Source organism: Lagopus muta, chromosome Z (assembly GCF_023343835.1).
Source record: "Lagopus muta isolate bLagMut1 chromosome Z, bLagMut1 primary, whole genome shotgun sequence".
NCBI lineage: Eukaryota > Metazoa > Chordata > Aves > Galliformes > Phasianidae > Lagopus > Lagopus muta.
This window is the reverse complement of record NC_064472.1, coordinates 74,583,874-74,604,417: the sequence shown is the minus strand read 5'-3', so window position 1 is coordinate 74,604,417 and position 20,544 is coordinate 74,583,874. Positions and strand designations below refer to the sequence as shown.

General features: G+C 47.8%; 2 protein-coding genes and 1 non-coding gene across 4 annotated transcripts; 1 reads left to right on the top strand and 2 right to left on the bottom strand.

The window, feature by feature from the left end:
- Positions 1 to 2,967: 2,967 nt before the first annotated feature.
- APTX (aprataxin) lies at positions 2,968 to 11,387 on the bottom strand. 2 transcript variants are annotated; one of them, XM_048930534.1, is made up of 7 exons: positions 11,276 to 11,387; positions 10,989 to 11,125; positions 10,184 to 10,230; positions 6,509 to 6,568; positions 4,161 to 4,387; positions 3,620 to 3,723; positions 2,968 to 3,325 (listed from the first exon to the last, which is right to left on the bottom strand). In XM_048930534.1, exons 2-7 carry the CDS (start codon positions 11,116 to 11,118, stop codon positions 3,171 to 3,173), a joined length of 723 nt encoding a protein of 240 aa, XP_048786491.1. In that variant the 5' UTR covers positions 11,119 to 11,125; positions 11,276 to 11,387; the 3' UTR covers positions 2,968 to 3,170. The 2 variants fall into 2 exon arrangements, with proteins under 2 accessions (XP_048786491.1, XP_048786492.1); XM_048930535.1 differs by lacking the exon at positions 11,276 to 11,387 and adding an exon at positions 7,983 to 8,312 and having other exon boundaries at positions 10,989 to 11,269.
- On the bottom strand, positions 3,923 to 4,017 carry TRNAI-UAU (transfer RNA isoleucine (anticodon UAU)). The gene is made up of 2 exons: positions 3,980 to 4,017; positions 3,923 to 3,958 (listed from the first exon to the last, which is right to left on the bottom strand). It is a non-coding gene; the product is annotated as a tRNA-Ile (tRNA).
- Positions 11,388 to 11,526: 139 nt separating the features above from the next.
- On the top strand, positions 11,527 to 18,968 carry DNAJA1 (DnaJ heat shock protein family (Hsp40) member A1). The gene is made up of 8 exons (XM_048930532.1): positions 11,527 to 11,767; positions 11,842 to 12,019; positions 12,994 to 13,098; positions 13,211 to 13,438; positions 14,810 to 14,924; positions 16,706 to 16,821; positions 17,329 to 17,429; positions 17,693 to 18,968. Exons 1-8 carry the CDS (start codon positions 11,636 to 11,638, stop codon positions 17,909 to 17,911), a joined length of 1,194 nt encoding a protein of 397 aa, XP_048786489.1. The 5' UTR covers positions 11,527 to 11,635; the 3' UTR covers positions 17,912 to 18,968.
- The last annotated feature ends 1,576 nt before the right edge of the window (positions 18,969 to 20,544 follow it).

Genomic DNA, 20,544 nt, shown 5'->3' with positions numbered 1-20,544 from the left:
TGTCACTTCCTCCGTGGGTGATGAAGGTGGGCCATATTTTAAGCTGTTCATCCTGATTCAGCTACCTCACCAGTAAGTCTTCGCTAATAGCAAACTGCTTTTGCTGAAGAAATAAGTTTTCTCTGCTGAAGTTGGTTGCTGGTAATACGAGGTTTTCACTGGAATCATTTTGTTGCATCAGCAGCCATCAGTGCCCTGCTGATCTTGCAGCAGGGAGTTCGGGTGCACAAGGATGTGTGTAACAGTGGGGTTGGGTGTCAGCGCTGCGCACAGCGGGCAATGCAGCCCTGAGTATCTGCTTGAGGGCACTGGCAGCCAGCAGCCGTACCGTGCTGATCCTGCGTGTTGCTGCAGAACCATTTCAGATGAAAACTGGTGTCAATCCACACCAGGTAGTTTTTACTGAACAGTTCTGCGGTCTGACGGGAGAAGTAACAGCAGCAGTCCTGGGAGCAAAGCAAGGGGACAAGCTCAGCAGGCAAGATTCTGCTTCAGGAGGAAGCCTCCCTGCCCCTCCTTTCCCCTGGTTTTGGCCTAGCAGCCGTTCAGTTTGATGAGAGACTGCTGAAACAGTGCCAGCAGCAGCAAGGTGCTTCTGTCACTGACCTGCGAGCTGTATTCTCGCTACTTGACATTAGCACACCTCGAGCTGCAGGTTGTTATTTTCCCGGTGTGAGAACCCCATTGTGCTGAGGAGGCCCTAAAGGCTCGAACTGTACGTGTTGTGCTGGCCTGGTATTGTTGGGGAGTGGTGGTGGAGCAGTCCTTTGTCAGTGTTGCATAAAGCACTAGAGTTAATCTTACTTTCGTTGTCTCCAGGTCCATTTTCAAGCTATTTTATCGAGCCTATTTTCAAGTATTGTGATGAGGCTCTCTGAGCCTCTTTAAATAGCAAATGACATGAAAGGCTGCAGCGGACGGCAGGTTTTTTGATGGATTTGGGTTTTCCAATTTGTTAGACAAATCTGGTCCCAAATGAGACGTGGAAACAATCTCAGTGCAGCCTTTCAGTACTTGGAGGGCTCTTGCAAACAGGAGGAACACCAACTTGTATCGTGGTCCGATGGTGGTGGGACAAGGGAAAGGGTTTCAAACTGAAAGGGAGAAGAGCACTGTGAAGGGAAAAGAACATTGGGTATCAGAAGGAAATGCTCATTCAGGGGGCTGTGAGGCACTGGCACAGCTACCCAGAGAAGCTGTGGACCCCCATCTCTGGAAGTGCTCAAGGCTGGGTGGGCTCTGGGCAGCCTGAGCTGCTGAGGGCTGCAACCTGTGCTGCAACCCTACCTCCAGCACGTGGTTGGAACTGAATTTTTCCTATTTGGAAAAAGAGGCGGTGAGGATGATGCAGTGCTCTCCAGTTCCAGCCCTGCAATTCAATTGCAGCACTGCCACTGCTAATTCCTGACCCCCTTACACCTGGTGCTAGGAACTGCTTAGGTCTTGCTCAGCCTGCTGTACTGTTCAGAATATTCCTTAGTAAGGAACTCAGGAAAAGGTAAAACTGGCATGATGAGGATCTGATGTACACTTCGGGTCCTTCAAAGTGTGTATTGCTTTTTATGTTTTTTGTGTGTCATGCTGGTGGTCAAAGCTGAAGGCCTTCTGGTTTTAGAGGTCTTCTCCCATTCAGGATAAAATCAGTTCAAATCTGACATCCTGGAGGAAGAGTGCTTGGTAGATCAGTGACACATTAACTCATCTCTGAGCTCCCTTCTTGTTTCTCTACCTCACCTGTCCTGAGCGAGCTCAGACAAAGGGGAACAGCTGGAGCCAGTGCCTTGACTGTGACTGAACTTCAGCTTCTGCTTCAGCAGCAGCCAGGAGTTTCCCCTCCCCTGCACTTCTCCATTGAAGTTTCTTCTGCTTTCTTTGCAGTGCATCTCACTTTGAAATACGCTGTGGCCTAGCTTTACAGATACACTGAATTTTCTCTGCAGAGGCTCTTCCAAACAGATGCAGTCAAAATAATTACAGGAAAAATAAAGATAATTTAAGAAATGTCCAGATATCTGACTAAATGTGCTTCTGTGGAAGCCTTATGATTACTGAGAATTCTGTCACCAATCTCCTTTACAGACAAAAAAGGCAGGCTGCCACAAACACGGCACAGCCACAACACACAGCCTGTATTGCAGCTGTAGCCAAGAGCAGAAGGCTACGCTCTTGAATTCCTACTGGTTCCTACTGCTATGCATGAGCACTCTTCCACCTCTGGAACCAACCTCTTCCCTCCTCTGTGTCAAAAATGATCCCCATACTGATTTTTTTTGGCCGTGTTTTTTTCTCCTCGTGGGTTTTAAGCAGTCATTCTTTCTAAGTGAAGATGTGCTATTTCCAAGTGTCGTCAAGAACCAAGGAAAGCGTGAGCATTGTTTGCAATCCGCACACAGCCAAACCCTCACTCTACTCCCTTGCACCCTCCATGTCACCACAGGAAGTCTCTGTTCTCTTCCAGCAGCAAAGGGCTCACAGCTGGGCCCTTGGGTGCATGCAGCAACAGCACTGCACACAAACACAGCAGCAAGGAACACGCTCCCTGAGAAATGCATTATCTACACCTGCAAAAAAGCTTTCTCCTTGTATAAAGGGGGGCTCTGGGCTTTTGTTGAAAGCCATTTCACCCAGAGGGTATCTTAACAGATCAAAGCTGTGCACACAATGAATTTCAACCCTGCTGATTGGTTCTGGGCCCAGTAACAGATTTCCATTACTCGTGATCCACTGCCTGTCTGGGAGTTCACATCTTGACAACAATCAAAGCACAAAGACTCACCAAAACCCACCGCAGCACTGCAGTGTGCTGCCAGTTCTTTACTGGGCTCAAAATAATCATTGCTTCTTCCCCTCTGCTGAAACCTGGGTGCAGAACCTCTGCAGTTCTGAACTGAAATGAATCCATCCATCATAACAAAGCACTTCTTCAGACTTCCATTCACACACACAGCAGTGGGGCAGTGTCACAACAGAGCTGCAAACACCTTTGATTTCAGAAGTCGTTTTATTTGATTCTTTTTGTCTAAGCTCTGACAGTGTTAATGTGCTGCTGTGAATACATCGTGTTTTCCCATATCCCAACTAACAAAAATCCTATGTGTCCCCTCACACCCTGAGGTCTTTGTGTTAACCTGAAACGTGAGCACACGGGATGCCAGATGATTTTCTGGTCGTCATTTTGTCCAATGTTTCTTGAGATGTTCCTTTAGCTGCGGGATAGTGGACAGCTGTTGTTTGCAGAGATGGCATCTGAGAGGCAACTTGAGAAGTTCAGAGGCCTGGTCATTCACCGTTACTTTTCCCTTGCTTCGTACCATCTCTATCACATCTGAAATGAAATCAGACAGGCGCTACTGGGATGGTGAAGCCCTGAGATGTGTGGCACTACCAAATCCACACGCTGCTCAGCACACACTGCACGTCATTACTGTGCTTCTATTTCAACCAACCACACAACGTGGCTGACTTCTACTGAGCACTGCTCCTCAATATCTGAACTCACATAAAACCTTTCACTTATCTTACCAGAATTTTTGGCTCACGCCCTTTTCCAGGGAAAAAAGCTCAAAAGTCAGAACCCACAAACACGATTATGTTAAGAAACACCTTTTCTAATAATTACCTTCGGAGTTCAGGAAGTATTCTGTGGTAAAGGAGTTCCAATGCTTTTTGGTTTTCAGAGCAGGAGAATCAAAATCTTGGCTGATTACGTGCAAATGCAGCTGACTACAACAGACCAGCAGATAAGACACAAAAGAAGTTAAAACACCAAGTTCTCTAGCAGTGGTACCGGTTGCAAACACGACCGGAAAGAGGCAGACTGCCAGCCCCGCGGCTCGCAGGGCTGGGGTGGAAGGCGCCCCACGCCCCTCAGCGGCCGCGCAGCCCCACAGCCCTGTTGCTGTGCACGAGGGCAAAAGCGCTGTGCTCCAGGTGAGGCTCGAACTCACAACCTCGGCATTGCTCGGCTTCAGTACTGCTGTATAAGTACCGCGCGCTAACCGATTGCGCCACTGGAGCCAGCCGGCGCAGCAGCACCCGCGGGACCCAGAGCCAAACCCGAGCGCCTGCAGGGCTGGCGCTGAAGCTGCGGCCCCGCGCGGCCCCGCTCTGCGCCCGGAAGGCGGGCTGCGCGCCCCGCGGCTCCCCCAGGGCCCACCTACCTCATGCTGGGAACGGCGTGGTAACCCAGCCGGAACTGCGGGCTTTCTGCGGCGGGGCACCGCTGAATCATTTTCTGCCCGACTGCATGCATGTGTTCCAGGAGTCCAAGGTGCTCTCTGGTGACTGATTTGAGGCTTGAGATGGAGTCCCACGGTAAAATAAGCCAGTGGTAACGTGCTTTGGGATATTTATCCTTGATGACTACAGCCTTCTCATCCTTATAAACCTAGTAAAACAAGACACTTGATTCTTTACTGAACTTCAATGTCCTGCCCCGATACGCACTGCATGTTCCGAGCTCTGAGGTGCCATCCATCTGCACACCGCATCACGGCTGCAAAAGTCCTCAAGCACAAGTCTGTGTTACTAGTGGGACCATGACTGCCAGGTAAAAGAGCCAGGAAAAGTCTCCACACGGGAGAAATAGTGAGCAGCAGGAGTTTCCCTTCCTATCCTTGGCTGGAACCGTGCTAGCCCAGTGTGTGCTCCTCTGCCACACCAAGCATCCAGCAGCTAAAGGAGGTGTTCCAGAGTTTTTCTTTAAGGCAAAAGCCTTCTATTCCTGTTCAGCAAGAAATACTTTCACCATCGCCACAAGACAATGTGAACTCTCCAGAAAATAACCTAGATTCATGACCTGTGTGGTCGAGGACCCTTCCCCCACCGGGCCGCACCTAAGCTGCGTGGGCACTGGGCACTGCAGTGGCAGTGATGGCACTGCTCTCAATGCAGGGCACCTCGGCTGGGCTCCCTGTGGTGGAACAAAGCCTCCAAGGTGCAGCACAACACTCCGCACTGCACTCCTCCTCCAGCATTTCAAAGCCAAGGATCAAGGCTAATTAAGTCCATGCTACTCAAGATGCTACTTTTAAGCATCATTCACATAAAGAAGAGGCCTCTGTCTCTGTAGCCCTCCTTCCCCTTGACCTTCTTTTCCTCTTTTTTTTTTGCCCTGTGTATCACCCAGGTGCAGTTAATCAAGAGAAACAGTACCAAGGCATGCAGAGGGCAGGGCAGCACGGCCTGCCTGTGGCAATAAAGAGGTGTCAGCTTCTGAAGTGCCCTCTGCTCTGACAGCAGCACTAAGAGGTGAACAATGTCTTTGCCATCCTTGCTAATTCTTTTTGCATGTGTATATGCAGAGCTGATCAGTCTTGCTCTACAGGAAGGAAGGTTAAAATCTGTATCAGTACACACATCATTACACTGACCTTCAGAAGCAAGTCCATATCATATTTTGATGCACTTTGGTCTCTGCATGTGCAAACAGAACCGAGACAATTGTGAGGAGGTGCTTCCAGACAAAGCATTTTGTCAATTCTTTAAGGTATGCCTAAGAAGCAAAGGTGGGAGGGCTGTTGTTTATATATCTCATCCTGAACCACAAATAACAAAGCTAACAGTAAGCCACAGCTACTGTGTTCCAACATTCAAGTAACAGCTTTAAGAACAGCATATCTTCTGGGTCAAGAAAACATTGTCTTCTTAAGTGCTACAGGAACCTGCACAGAAGGAGTGAAGATTGAGCTTCAGGTTTAAAACGTAAGGAAGTACTTTGATAGCTTTATCATTCCTGATAGACTCATTTGAAACTGCTGACAGACACCTGAATTGTTAAAAAAAAAAAAATGAAGAAGAAAAAAAAAAGAAAATAAGAATTTGGGACATTCTGATGGGTGATGAGTGAATGAAATTATTCTCAGCCCACGGATGACAATCTCTTGGGGGAGTCCACAGTGCCTGCAGAGCCCTCACCTTCGGAAACCGTCTCAGCTAAAACACACAATGGTCAGACTGGCCCCAAAACTCAAAGAAAAGCATGATACAGCCAGAGGAAAGCAAAGAAAACAGAGCCTTCTATAGAAGGCTAGAAGGAGGCACCTAGGGAACTCCTGCAGTCATGATGAGATGGGGTAGAGCAGAGCCAGAGGTCACATCCTGTCAGCTGCTGCCCAGGTGTCGCCCAGTTGAAGCTCACTGGAAACAATGAAGCTGCACCACACTTGGAAATACAACGGTGCTGACTGCCAGAAAACAGGAATCTCAGCTTCAAACCACAGCCTTGTTCTAATTGGTTTCCATGCTGAAGTGGCCCTGTTGTGTAGCTGCTCTCCCTGCAACCTTTTTAAAACACTGGACAAATCTGACAGGGTCAGGAGCTCCAAGGTAAGGAAGCTCTGACACTGCACAAAATCAGCACAGTAGAGACTCCCAAATTCTATCAGATGCAGCTCTTGTGCAGTAATCTCCCAGTTAATCACATTGTTAGTGTAAACTGCTGAAGGAAAGAAGAATGCTCACTGTCCCAGACAAGAAGTACTGTGAAGTACGTGTGTACCGTGCTCACCTGCACTTTGGGATCTTGCATGGCACTCTTCAGACCTTGACTCCAGTGTCCCAAATGTTCCTAAAACATGGAAAGAAGGAAAAAAAAAAAAAAAAAAACCACAATTCTGTAAGAGAATTAAGAATCTAATTATGCATTTTAAAACATTTTGTCACAAACTTCCATTATAACTACAGTGATACCACGTGAATGACAGGTGAATCGTTTCCCCTCTATGAAAACCAACACAACCCTCCATCCAACTGACCCACAAAGCTACTCTTGTACACTCTAACCTGGGACATTTTAAGCTGCAAATTTAACAACAGAGAGCTCTGGATCTGCTTGGGTTTATTAAGTCGCATGCATACGTTACAGCACAGACCTTGATTACCAATGATGACAGACCATCTTACTACAAGATCTGCTGCGTCATGCATCACAAGGGCCAGAGGAGGTGCAAGGGTCACCATTTACTGTCTCATCACATGTTGCTCTGCACAGAACAAAGAAGCACTGTCGTGGTGCCTGGCCCTACTCTGGGAGCGTTTCTTCCTCCATACTGTGCTAGAGTGGCTCGTAAAGAAAAGTACCAGAGAATCAAGTCAGAATTAGCAGATTACTTCTTAACTTTGTTACCAACTCCCAGAGTGCACATTTTAGAAATGCACAGTATTTCATCTGTTCACAGCCCTTCACAGGCATTGCCAACGATGGTCTTCGTGACACTCTTACAAAGCAAGACATTCAAATGTTATTCCAGTACTGACAAGGAAATGCTGAATAGCCACCTTTCTCTGATCACAGCACCCTGAATCTGATCCAATATAATCAGCATGAGGTCAGCAGTGCTGGAAGTGGGCAGCCCACCAGAATCTGAGATTTGGTCCTGCGTTCCTACTAAAAAGTCCAAAAAGTCTTACACATTTTGCCCATGTCAGCAGGGCTAAAAGCTGCCTTTCAAAAGACTGTGGCTGGCAACGTGAACATAAATATGGTTCTACCTTAGTAAATGACCCAAACAGCAGGGGGAAAAAAAAAAAAAGGAAAAGAAAAAGAAAAGAAAAAAGGTCAAGATGTTCCATTTTCTGTGCATAAGCTATTTAGATAACTGCTGTTCTACTTCTAAGAGCAGATCTCATCTCAAGAGCCTGCACACCGTGCAACTCCAGCTAAGCGGTGCTCAGCGGAGCTCTGCTCTTCTACAAGAAACTGCGACAGGAACCAGAGATTGAGGCTTCATTTGCCGAGGCCAGCTCGTTACTTCAGCGCTCTGCAGCTCAGGCTGACATGGGATCCAGGCTGTGCTCTCAGGAGCCATGCACATCAGGAGCAGACCTTTGTGTGTGACAACTCGTGCTCTGCGCACTCCTAGGACCAGGTTCACCACAGAAGTTCCCCACAGGTAGCACCTACAGCAGGAGAGATGAAAGCCCTCTCATGGAGGAGACAACGCCGGGAGAAAGAGCAGAAGTACTGCTAGCAAGACACTTGCCTTTCTGCTCGTTGTCCCTTCGTGTGCACATACACTGCTCTTGCTTGGCCCGAGGCCTGCAGAACTGCTTTGTGTATCCGCCACCTCCATCTTCTTTGCCTTTCTGGGCACATTTTCTATTTCGTCGTTCTCATAGGAGTCTTCACATGGCCTCTTTTCAGGTTGTGTTTTCTCTTCTGCTTCTGTAACAGTTCCCTCTGATTCTTCACCAAATTGCACCACGAAGGGGTAAAGTTTATTCACAAGATGCAGAACTTGGCCTGGCCTCATTTTCACCTCTTCATCCTTGCCAATATCCACTAAGTCGACACTAGTTGGGTTGACTCCTATCTTTGGTAGAGAGGAAAATAACTTTAAAAGTTGATGTTGTAACTGAAATCACTGGCAGCTACTGGTCAGCTGCCCCCCACCATCACCATGCTGTAAAGCTAACGTGCTTGGCTTTCACTCTGCCCCTGTCCCATTCTGGGAAGGTTGGCAGCACCTGGCAATGACCAGCCCTTAAGACACAAACCACAGCTTTACCAACTATCATTTCTGGAAAAATAACAGCAGTTTTAACAGATTATTTAAATCCAGCAATCCCCAGAAAGCTTCCTGATTTCAAACTATTGCCTATTTATTCTCTTTTTTATCACAGTTCCTTTCTATCCAGCACTACTGAATGCTGTCCCACCAACACAGCAGCCTTCAAATACATAAGTCTGCACTTGCAGCTCATTTTAAGAGATGTGTGTTTGGGATCACAGCAGCTGGTTCCTGTTTAACCACAGCACACTTGCAGCACGCTCCCTCCTGTGCAATGAAAACAGAAACTAGAAAATAAGTTTACTTGAGCTCCCAGACCCCTGCTGCGCTTTCACCTTTCATTTCACCATTTTATGGACCTATGCAACTCAAAAAGGATTTTCCATGCAAAACAGTGTTTTAAAGACTTAGAAGCTACTGATGTTTAGCTGGTAATGAAAAAGCAATACCTGATAACACAACGTGGCAGGGGCAACCTGCATGGGCCAACCGAACAGATTTTATCTGATGATGTGGACCATCCTAGGAAAGCAGTCCTTGCCTTCAGCTAAATGCTTCTGGCTCATGTTTATATATAAAATAAGTTTTAGAAGCCAGTTATTGCTTCCCACTGATAAACTCTGTTGTGTTTCTTTAACCCTGTCTGTCAGATACCTGCTCTTCACAGAACAGCACCACGTCTCTCATCACCTCACCTTCAATCTGATGGAGCACCCGCCTGACCCCAGCCACAACCTCCTTGTCCTACAGCACCACAGTTTCACCCAAACAAGGCACATTTCACTGCCCAACGTGCTGTTCAACCACTGATTGCTGGAACCCCATATTGGGAAGCAACTCAAGAGCTGGCAGTGCAGGCAAATACCCGCTGCCAGAAAGTATTCAAGGCTCTGAAACAGCAGTAACACTGCATTCAAATGGTGGGGGAGACTGACTTTGGTGAAACGGTGAGATTTCTGCAGGATTCACCAGAGAACAGAGGGGGCCCAGCATTCACTGAGGGCTGGCAGACATTTTGATGGAAGATCAGAAAACAATACAGAACAAGCTGCTGTGTTACCCATGTGGATGCTGGTGCTGTGAGGACGTCCATGTGCACCCACACCAGAGGCAAGAACGTTTTCCCTTCACATTATCTCAGGCATACTGCTCGTTGTCAGTAAGAGCAGACCCAATCCATCCTGTTAATAACATGTGAACGCCTTCTATGCTGCCTCACATCCCACCCCTCCCAGAAGTGACAAGGCCTTTGGCTCAGTTAGTCATCAAGGCAAAATCCCTCTATGTCAGCCCAGTTCCTTCAATACAGAACCACTGTGACTTCAAATGAAGGGCTGTGTTGACTTTAGGAACAGAACACTAATGACCAGAAGGAAGGTCAGTCAGTTTAGGGGAAGAACCTGAAGGCCTCCAGATCTCAGAGCCTGGAAGAAGCGCATGATGAGGATCTACAGTGCTGCTCACTGATGCTGCGGGACAGCAGGACAGATGGAGGCCGTGCATTCCTGCGCTGAGATAGACAAATGGAAAACAGATTCCTTTCTGAGGACTGTTTGGCAGCTCCAGGACCTCCATAATCTGGGATGAGAGCTGACATTCCCACTATTTGTGGAGTTCCAAGTGCAATATGCCAATAAATACCAGAAACACTGAAAAGCTGCTTAAAAACATACCTGCTTAACTGTGACATACCCCTTGTTACAGTCTGCTTTCAACAGAACTGAAAAGAGAGAACAAACAGTTATGAAACACCGTGAAGAGAAAGGATGGATATCTGCCTGCCCAGTCCTTGTGGAAACACTCATGCACCTCCAGCTCCTGCTGCCCTTTGCTCTGTGAATGTACCAAAAGAAGAGCTCTGCTTGCACAGAATCACAGAATGGCCAGGGTTGAAAGACAGACCTCAAGGATCACGAAGCTCCAACGCCCTGTCACGTGCAGGGCCACCAACCTCCCCATTTCACAGCAGCCCAGGCTGCCCAGGGCCCCATCCAACCTGGCCTCCAACACCTCCAGGGATGGACGGGGCATCACAGCCTCTCTGGGCAGCTGTTCCAGCACCTCACCACTCTCACAGCACACAACTTCCCCCTGACATCCAACCTCCATCTGCCCTCCCTCAACTTCAAACCATTTCCCCTTGTCCTGCTGCCATCTCCCCTTTCCAAGAGCTGACTCCCCTCCTGTCTGCGGGCTCCCTTTAGGTACTGAAGGCTGCACTGAGGTCACCCCGCAGCTTCTCTTCTCCATGCTGAACAAGCCCAGCTCCCTCAGCCTGTCTTCGTAGTGGAGGTGCTGCAGCCCCCTGCTCATCTTTGGGGCTCCTCTGGACCCTCTCCAACAGCTCCCTGTCTTTCTTGTACTGGGGGCTCCAGACCTGGACGCAGTGCTGCAGATGGGGCCTCACATGGGCAGAGTAGTGGAGCCTTACTGACGGAACCCTTCCCCTGCCCGCACAGCCGTGCGGCGCGGCCTTACCTTGCTGTCGCGAGCACCTCCTGTCGGCGATACGGGTTCGCGGCCCGCGGCCAAGCAGCACGGCGGCCATGTGCGGCAGCGGCACGCGCAGCCCGTGCTCCTCTGTCCCCACCAGCCAGCAGGCACGCATCGCCGCGCTGCGGGGACAAACAGACAGCGCGTTACCGGGACGCGACGGGACAGACGGACGGGACGCGCCGCTCCCCGCGCAGGGCAGGCTCCATCCCCATGGCAACGCGGCGATTAAGGCGCGCGAGCCCCAACTCGCCACCAGCCTAACGCCGCACCAATCAGCTCGGCGGAACTGCCTCACGTGAGGCGGAGGCACGCGCGCTCCCGTCCCGAGCGTCTCGGCCCCGCGCAAGCGCAGTTGAGCCCCGTGGGCGCAAGCCTGGCTGAGGGGACGGCCGAAAGGCGGGCGGGGCCGAGGCCGGTGGCTTTCATTGGCTCTGCTCGCTCCGCCTCCTTCTCCTATTGGCTGCTTCCCCCCCTCGAAGCGGCTTCCGGGGCGGGGCGGCGCCGTCTCAATAGTCTCTACACGGGACCGGCTCCGAACTTTCCAGAAAAGTCGGGAGCGGAGAGCAGTTCGGCAGAGTCCTGCGGACAGCGGGAGCCGTGCGGAGCTGCCCACAGACGCTGCCGCTACCATGGTGAAGGAGACTACGTACTACGATGTGCTGGGCGTCAGCCCCAACGCCTCGGCTGAGGAGCTGAAGAAGGCGTACCGCAAGCTGGCGCTGAAATACCACCCCGATAAGAACCCCAACGAGGGCGAGAAGGTGAGCGGGAGGCGGCGGGAAGCGGGAGGCGGGAAGCGGGAAGCGGGTCGCTGAGGCGCTTGTATCCGCTGCAGTTCAAACAGATCTCCCAGGCGTACGAGGTGCTGTCCGACCCCAAGAAGAGGGATCTGTACGACAAGGGTGGAGAGCAGGCCATCAAGGAGGGCGGCTCGGGCGGCGGCTTCGGCTCTCCCATGGATATCTTCGACATGTTCTTCGGCGGCGGAGGGAGGATGCAGAGAGAGAGGCGAGGTAAGAGCGGCTGTGCTGCCGGCAGGCCTTTCCTGTGGGGCTGCGGGAGGCCGTTCGCCGCGCTTTGTGGGCTGGGCGGTGTGCGGCTTTGTGAGCTTCCCCGGCGATCCGGTCTGTGCAGACGGAGCGAAGCGCCGTCCCAGCCCCAGCGTGCGCTCTGTGAAGCCGTGCTTTGTGTTGAGTGAGAAACGTGGGGGTAACGAGCCTTAAAATACGTGCTGAGAAAGATGCCGCCATAGCGAAATGGAAGCTGGTCTTCCATTGTGAGCGGCTGTATCTAAATAAGATAGCCGAGTTACTTCGGCTCTGGGAAACCTTCCTGTGGGATTCAATTCACCGGAGCAGCTTTGCTCGATCCTGTTAAAGTGCTGCTCAAAAGTTAAAGTCTAGAGGTATCAGCCTTTCCTCGCGCTACTAAACTGCTTAAAAGCAGCACTGGCCGCAGCACTTATTTTCCTAAGGAAATTTAAAGGTCCGTGTCAAAGTATTGTTGGTAAGCTGGAACTTGCTATGCTTCTCTAAGCTGGTTCCTTTATTCCTAAAATTCTAATTAATTCCTGATTGTAAAAGTGTAGTTGCTCACAGTTACTCGGTTTAGTTTCCAGAAGTCTCCTCATGAGAGGGGAAAACACCTAACTGGCTTAAGATTGTGCCTCCCACTTCCTTGTAGCAGAATTGCAGTTAAACCAGAAGTTTCAAATCTGGAACTTAAATGTAGCCTTTCATGTCTTTGTTAACGCATATTGTGTGTTCTCTCAGAGGTAAGTCAGATTTCTTCTGGTAGAGGTACTGATGCCTTCAGAACCTTTACCTAACTACAATACAGCTGGGAAACTGACCAGTACAAGTAATTAGAGAACTATGTTGATACACGATGTTAAAGCCTACAGAAGCTTGTTTCGTCGTGGTTTGGAAAACTCAGACTGACTTTGAGTCCAGGCTTACAAGCTTAAGTTAAATCCTTTCTTTCACAGGCAAAAATGTGGTCCACCAGTTATCAGTGAGTTTAGAAGATATGTACAATGGTGCAACAAGAAAACTTGCGCTGCAGAAGAATGTGATCTGTGATAAATGCGAAGGTAACGGAATCTTGAATTATAAGTCTTCCTCTCCAGAGATGCAGAATTAACTTATGCGTGGCCAGAAGCAACAGGAAAGTGCCGTTACCCATCTCCAATTCTCTCTCTTCAGGTCGTGGTGGTAAGAAGGGAGCAGTAGAATGCTGCCCGAACTGCAGAGGGACAGGCATGCAAATCAGAATTCACCAGATTGGGCCGGGCATGGTGCAGCAAATGCAGTCTGTGTGCATGGAGTGCCAGGGGCATGGGGAGCGCATCAGCCCCAAGGACCGCTGCAAGAGCTGCAATGGCAGGAAAATTGTTAGAGAGAAGAAAATCCTGGAGGTGCACATTGACAAAGGTGAGGTGTCTTGGTAAGGTGGGGGCTAACCTTGGTTGTACTGACGCTGCCCTTGGGTTCTAAAGCAGTGACAAATACATAGTGTCCACTTGGTGAGCGGCAGTGTTGAAAACAGGCAGTGGCAGAAGTAGCCTGTTGCTGTCCTCAACAGTAGACCTGTTTTTAGGGAGGGTTTATTGTGTGTTCATTTTTTTTTTGTGCACGTAGCCAAGAACAAATGGACAGACGTGCAGGATTGTAAGCAGTGGGTTATTCTAATCTGCTGCCATTCTGTAAGTGTAAGTTGTGATCAGGTAAACTTATCAGTTGTTGGCTCAGCTTTCCCAATGACTTTTCTGTGCATAGGGAAACTGTGCAGACTCCGATCACTTCTGCTGTGCTTCAGTGTGAAGGGGAACCAGGTCTGCTACAGTAATTGGGTGCAAAGATGGTGCTAAGCCTGTAATGCTTAGAACTGTTTGCAATGCAACCCCGACAGTGCTCCTCAGCATAGTTGATCTTTGCCTGGTAAAATGTAATTCAATATGTGAACCCCTCACAGTGGTGGGAGAATGCAGTGTGTTGAGTGTGACAAATACTTTTCCCTTGGGGATTTCCAGAAGTTGGATGGAGAAATCTTGGAAGGAGTGCAGCTTTTAAGATAAACTATACAAGCAAGCGGATTTGCTTTGTACAGATTTGCTCTGATTATTTTCTGAAGCTATTTTTTTTTTTTTGTTCAAAACTATTTTGTAAACACTACATAATGCCTGGGTTTGTTATAAGTGGAGAAAGCATTAAATTTTTTTGAAGGTTTAGAAAATCTTTTCTTGTTTTGCTCTTTCCATAGTTGGAAAAACTGAGTTAGCATGAGGCAGCTAGAATTTGCATACAGTGATTTCTGCATAGGTGAAATGGGTTTCTTGCTTGACAGATACAGTCCTAGGTAAAGCAGTTCTTGCACTCTGTAGTCGCTGAAGTCAGGTTTCACGTGTCTGCCTCATATAGTTCTAAAACCTAGGTTAAGTCGTTGCTTCTCAAAATGAGTTCTGTGTGCAGTGTTTGTTTTCTTGTCATACTCAGATTGATGCCCTTGAAGATTTTTGTCTTGACAAGTAGCAGTTCCAAGCTTTGGGTAAGCTTAATGGTTTTGAGCTGTGTCCCAGTTTGGCAGCATATTAAGACTTGCTGGAATTGTGAGTTGATTTGACAGAGACGGAGCAAGGCTTCAGGGGAAGCAGTTCCTGATATCTTCGATTTCAAGATTCAGTTACCTCCTGATACTGTCCTATGCCTCTAAAAGTTTTTCCTGTTGCTGTTTTTTTGGTGGTTTTTTTTTTTTTTTCAAACCTTTTTTCAAACGTGAAAAAGTTTGGTTTTTTTCTTCAATAGGAATGAAGGATGGTCAGAAAATAACATTCCATGGTGAAGGGGACCAAGAGCCAGGACTAGAGCCAGGGGATATTATTATTGTCTTGGATCAAAAAGACCACTCTGTATTTACAAGGTAAGAATCTTGTAAGTCCTTTATGTTAACTCTTGAGATGCTTGTTCACATGCTTCCATGGTTACAAAGGACTTTTTCTTTCCTGGGAAGATGAGTAGATAGGATCCGGTAGCCAGAAGTCACCTGTGAGTACTGATGTGTGCAGCAATCCTGTTTTCTTTTCAGTTAAAACCATCTGTATTCTAACAGCACCAGATGTTTTTGAGTGAACTTTGGCAGTGGAAGGTCTGAGTATTTCCTTGTTCTTCCTAGGACAGTTTGCTCTCTTACACTAGAAGATCATGGTTCAGAGTAGGCAGCTGTTTACTGCCCGCTTGACTCCAAGGCACAAAAATGAAGTGGCAGTATTTCTGTTTCTCCTCAGGAATCCTGTCTGTAAAAGCTGCTGTAGTGCAGCGTACACCTTTCTGACCAAAAGCAGTTTCCCCCACTTTTCCCACCTAAGTGTAATCAGTTCTTCTACATGAACACAAAGTGCCTAAGAAGCATTGAGCATGTCTGAAGTATTTTGTGACCTGTTAATACTGCTTTCTGTGGCAGATGTCTTTGTTTCAAGTTACTGTGTATGGAATGAGCCTGTCCAGTACCTTTTAGACTCAAGCAGTGTTGGTCATCTTAAATAAGTGTCTTGTGTTGGGCTTGGTGTTTTACTGCTTCTGTTCAGAGCTTTAAGGAAGAAGCCAATGGATGTAGGAGGACCCTTATCTCTTCATACCACAGCTGGCGTTGTAGCGGTGGGTAGGAATGCTGACTAAAGCTTTGTAGGAAACCAACAGCTGGTCTTCGTGACTGTCCTCAGTGGTGCTGAACACTGCCTAGAGGACAATGTGCTCACAGGTTAAGAGTCAGTTCTGTTCACTTGGATAAGATTAGCTAATTTTTCTTCTGGTGAACTCACTCAGGTGCTCAGTCAGCTGTGCTAAAGGGACAGCTTGAACAAGCTGCCTGCGTGGCTACCTGGGTCTTGAATTCATAGCTCTGCTTGCTTATTTTTGTCCACCTTCCTTCCCACTGCCTTCAGTGTCCTTAGGTAACCCTTGATATTAGTGGTCATCAAGTGTTGTGCTGAGGTCATGTTGCTTCTTGGACAACTGGAGTGTTTCTCTTCTCCCTTCACAGTCTAAAATTAACTTTTCAGGCAAGTTGCATTCCAGAGACCTTTAAAAGAGGGTGAGTGAAATAACTGAATTCTTTTAATGGGCTTGAAGAATTCTTAGCCCTTAGACATGCAGTGCGTGCAGACATCACTGGCACTGCCTTCCTGAGGTCAGAATAGGAAACTAAAACAATTAAAATGTCCAGGTGTTTTGTGGTTTGTTCTTGATCTTTCACCAGAACCCAAGTGGGCACAACCTGCTTGCACTTCCCTAGTACCAGGTCTTCAGAAGCTGAGCATAAGAGAATGGTGTAGAGCTGGCTGATGCCCCAGGGCAATTAATCTACTGGTCGTTACCTGCGCCAGGTGCGGCTCTTATGCTGAGAGGGAAAGTCTTTCCCAGAATAGAAAAATACTGCTGAGGTAAAGCAAGTACAGCTGAGCCTTACTGCATCTGTTTCTTTCTAATAAACATGTGTGTTTTAAGTAGTTCATAGCAGCTCTCAGTATGGATACTGTTCTCCATGCTTCTTTGAGCTGTTGCTGTAATACTCAATGCTACTTTAATTAGTCCAAACTTCCCGCTATTAAATTTATTTTCCATAGTAAACCAGCTAATGAAGGTGGGATTGATCCTTTTACTGCTTCCCCTTCTTTGTCACTGTTTTTATCGGTTCTACCCTAGACGAGATGAAGACCTCCTCCTGTCCATGGATATACAACTGGTTGAAGCGCTGTGTGGCTTTCAAAAGCCTATCGTGACTCTGGATAATAGGACTATTGTTATTACCTCCCATCCTGGTAAGTGCTTGCTTGCTTTCTGCTAAAAGTCCAAGCATAGGTAAGCTGTAAGCTTAAAAAGCAGGAGTGATCCTCTTCTTGCTGTACAAGGGGTGTACATCAGTACCAGATTTTTTCCTCCTAGCCTTTGCACTACCTTTGCAGTACCAGTCTTGAACCAAGAAGCGATTTTTGGATAGCAGTCAGCAGTAATGATCTTTTTATGTGATGTAGTCACTTCCCTCGTGGACACTTGAAGGCCGTAGGTCTCCAAAAATGGCTTTTTCAGCCATGGAACTGATGGAGCACTCAGCATACTCGTAAGTGTGCTTACTTGGGAAGCATAAGAAGGTTACAATGGATGTCCACTGCCTTTCTTTCTTGGATGTTAGCAGGCATGAAGTCCCTGTCAGACTGCTGCTATCAGTGTAGATGTCTCTACACAGCGTAGAAAGCTACACAGATACCAAAGGGATTGACAGTAGATCTGCTTCCTGCCTATGTTCCTTCTTTGCTTTTTGTTTCTAGGCCAGGTTGTCAAACACGGGGCTATTAAGTGTGTTCTGAATGAAGGCATGCCGATCTATCGCAGGCCATATGAGAAGGGACGTCTCATCATAGAGTTCAGGGTAAGTCTGCCAACTCAATTCCAGAGCGTGTAGCTCAGTGCCTCATTTCCATCTAGAAGCTTGCTTGTTCTCCAGAGAAAAGCTGAAGCTGCAGGCTGTGGAGGGGAGCTCTTTGTGCCAGAGGAGATTGGACATCTCTGATGGCAGATACTTCTTAAGCACCGGGCTTCAGTCAGCTGTGATGATAAAGCTGGCTTTAGCAGATAGTTTAACAGAAAAAGGTAAGTTCAGGCACACTGAATTCCATCTCTTGATGATTTCAGGTGAACTTCCCAGAGAGTGGCTTCCTTTCCTCAGATAAGCTGTTGTTACTTGAAAAACTGCTCCCTGCAAGACAGGAAATAGAAGAAACTGAGGAAATGGAGCAAGTGAACTTAATGGACTTTGATCCATCTCAAAAGAGAAAACATATCTATAATGGGGAAGTCTATGAAGATGATGACCACCATCCTAGAGGTGGTGTTCAGTGTCAGACATCATAGAAGGGCCATCAGTAATTTGTGATGCTTGTTTCGTATGTGTTAGTGGATGAGTGAAGGACTACAGGCAGTTCACTGTCACTTCCTGCTATTCATTGTTATAACCAGCCATAGTTGTTTTATCTAAAAGCGTAAAGGAAAAAAATAAACTAACGAAACTGACTCTGCAACTTGTGTAAAGCTCCAGGAGGCAAGCTCAAAACACATTGAGCACACCTCACCTCTGCCAGGTGATACAAGGCAGCTCCCTCACCTGCTAGTCTTTTCTTTCAAGCCTTGTAATTCCTGTATGTGTGCAATTGCTGAGGCTTAGACTGAGCTGCTGTGGTGATCTTTCTGTGTATTCTAGGTCTTGTACTCTAAAGTATGCACAAGTGCATATAAGTCATGGTAAGGCATAGTTACTGAGTCTTGTACTGGTTAGGATAACATGTTAATGTTTGGGGCTTGCACTGGTGTTTGTCGAGTAGGGACTGACTCTTAGCACAGCCACATAATACATGAAGCTAACGGGGATGTGGTCAGTCTTCATAAACCCACTGAAGTCAGTGACCTACGAGTTCTCAAGTTTCTGCTCCTAAGGTCAAACAGTTCTTTTTGCCGGCCCTGCTGTGCCCTTGGGGCTGAACGTGAAGCTTCGTTCAGGTCATTGCTGACTGCTTCTTTGCTGATGTTCTGCACAGTACTGGGTTTGGAGCCGGTGGTTGTTTGGCTACTGCAGGGGCTTCCTTTGCTACCATGCGTGAGTGAAAAACTCCAGGCATTATCAGCACATGTGCTGTTTGGGGATAGCCTGCCAGCATGCGAAGCTTTACTTTGCCCTTAATCACTGAAATTAGATACCCTACGGTGGTACGGCGTGGAGAGCACCACTCGCCCTGCTGGTGGGCACATGCAAGCCTGCAGGAGAAAGAAATTTGTCAGCATGTATCCCAACTGACACATCTAGGATGTTCTGAATTTAATGTATTGTGTGCATTATTTTAAGCTGACCGTTGAAAATTCTGTATGAATGTTCTAATTATGTAGATGAAGCATTTCCAATATAATTACAAAATTGTTCATTGCCTCTTTTCTTAGAGCAGCTGTTGCTTTAAAGATGTCACACTCCTCATTTTAGGCAGCTATTCACAGAAAAATCCTAGTAAGAAACTTCTTTCACAAAACATGCTGAGAGGACAGGTCCAGATGTAACCTCCAGCACGGTCTTCTACCATCTGGTTCAGGACACAGCTTACACTTCTCATACCATGCTGAAGAAGTACAGTGAACTGTTCTTCCTTCACAAAATGGCTGTTACAAGGCTGGTGTGGTTGTATTACTGGAAGCAGCTCATGAGGAAAACTTAACTTTTCTTACAGGCTTCATTTTATAAAAAAGAGCTGGTGGCACAGTTTTTGACCCTCAAGTATGCTTCCTTTTCTGGTGCCTACGGAATAGAGGTCCTCTCTGTATTTTGTTTACATCTTTTTCTTTATCTGTCACAGCAGGAATCACTCCTGAATTGTTGAGCTCAATAGTCAGCTATACGTGTTATGTTATAGCTGATACACGTGTTATCAGTAGGGACATTTGCTCCAGCAAGGGAAGAACAGAATTTAACCATACTGCTGCAAAGCTGTCTCTGGCCTAAATGCTACGATGTACCAATCATGGCCAGTTCAGCAACCACCCCCATCTAGTTTCTTCCCTTGCATCAGTCACCACCAAAACACCTAAGGACTGTCAGTGCAGTATCCTGAGGATTGCAGTAGGCTGTCTTAGTTCACAGGGCTGTGAACTGTGTCAAAATATTGCCCAAGCTTTTATTCTTGGGGAAGTGTAGATCTCAGCAGCAGCACTGATGCAGTGGAGGTAATGCTGCTGGTCTTGATTGAGTTTCAGGACTGGTGGCCAATTCCTGCTCTGTGTGGACACCTCGGCTCACACAGAGAATAGGGTCACATCTAGCCTCTGAGGGCTTCCATGAGCCTTGGCAGAGCAGCCCAGAAAAGGTGCTGCTGCTACTGCAGGAAGAGCAGCCAGAAGTACCACTGGTTAAAATGGTTTTGAAACCAGCTTGGAACCAGTAGAGGTTGCATTTCCCTCCTCCCAAACACATCTCAGTTCTCATTGATAGGATTATAGGAAAAATGGAGCACCCCCACTTCTGTGTACTTCAGACAAACACCATGAAGGCAGACATCTGTTTCTGGCTGTCTGCCTCAAGGGAATGGAAGATAAATAACAGCAGCCCACTGGTCCCCTGCCACCAAAGAGCATGTTTTACACAGACTGCATGAACATGCAGGCGTTGGTGTGTCCCTCACTGAACACTCAGGCTATCTGCTTGGACTGCCTGCTGCTGCAGGAACATTTCTGTCCTGAATTCTCAACAGATCAGACTCAGGAAGGCGGCAGCCTGCTTGCCTAGAGCTCCGAGAGCCTCAGTCAGATCTGGTAGCAGCACAGTGACAAGACAACCTGTACTGACCTGCGACTGCAGGGCAATCACCAGCCTCTGCACACCGGATAGGAGAGCTGTGGTACGGGCCTCAAAGGCAGGCACTGTCCTGCCAGAGCACTACTCATGATCGTGGGACAGCAAGCAGCCACAACACCTGACTACAGAGCCACAAACCGAGAGGGGTACAGAG

Coding starts and splice junctions, on each gene's coding strand:
- APTX (XM_048930535.1), bottom strand. CDS start 11,118: ATGCGTGCCTGCTGGCTGGTGGGGACAGAGGAGCACGGGCTGCGCGTG. Junction 8,313..10,183: donor GGTATGTCACAGTTAAGCAG/GTATGTTTTTAA, acceptor TCTCTACCAAAG/ATAGGAGTCAACCCAACTAG. Junction 3,724..4,160: donor CACGCCGTTCCCAGCATGAG/GTAGGTGGGCCC, acceptor GGTCTGTTGTAG/TCAGCTGCATTTGCACGTAA.
- DNAJA1 (XM_048930532.1), top strand. CDS start 11,636: ATGGTGAAGGAGACTACGTACTACGATGTGCTGGGCGTCAGCCCCAAC. Junction 14,925..16,705: donor GACCACTCTGTATTTACAAG/GTAAGAATCTTG, acceptor GTTCTACCCTAG/ACGAGATGAAGACCTCCTCC. Junction 16,822..17,328: donor TGTTATTACCTCCCATCCTG/GTAAGTGCTTGC, acceptor TTTTGTTTCTAG/GCCAGGTTGTCAAACACGGG.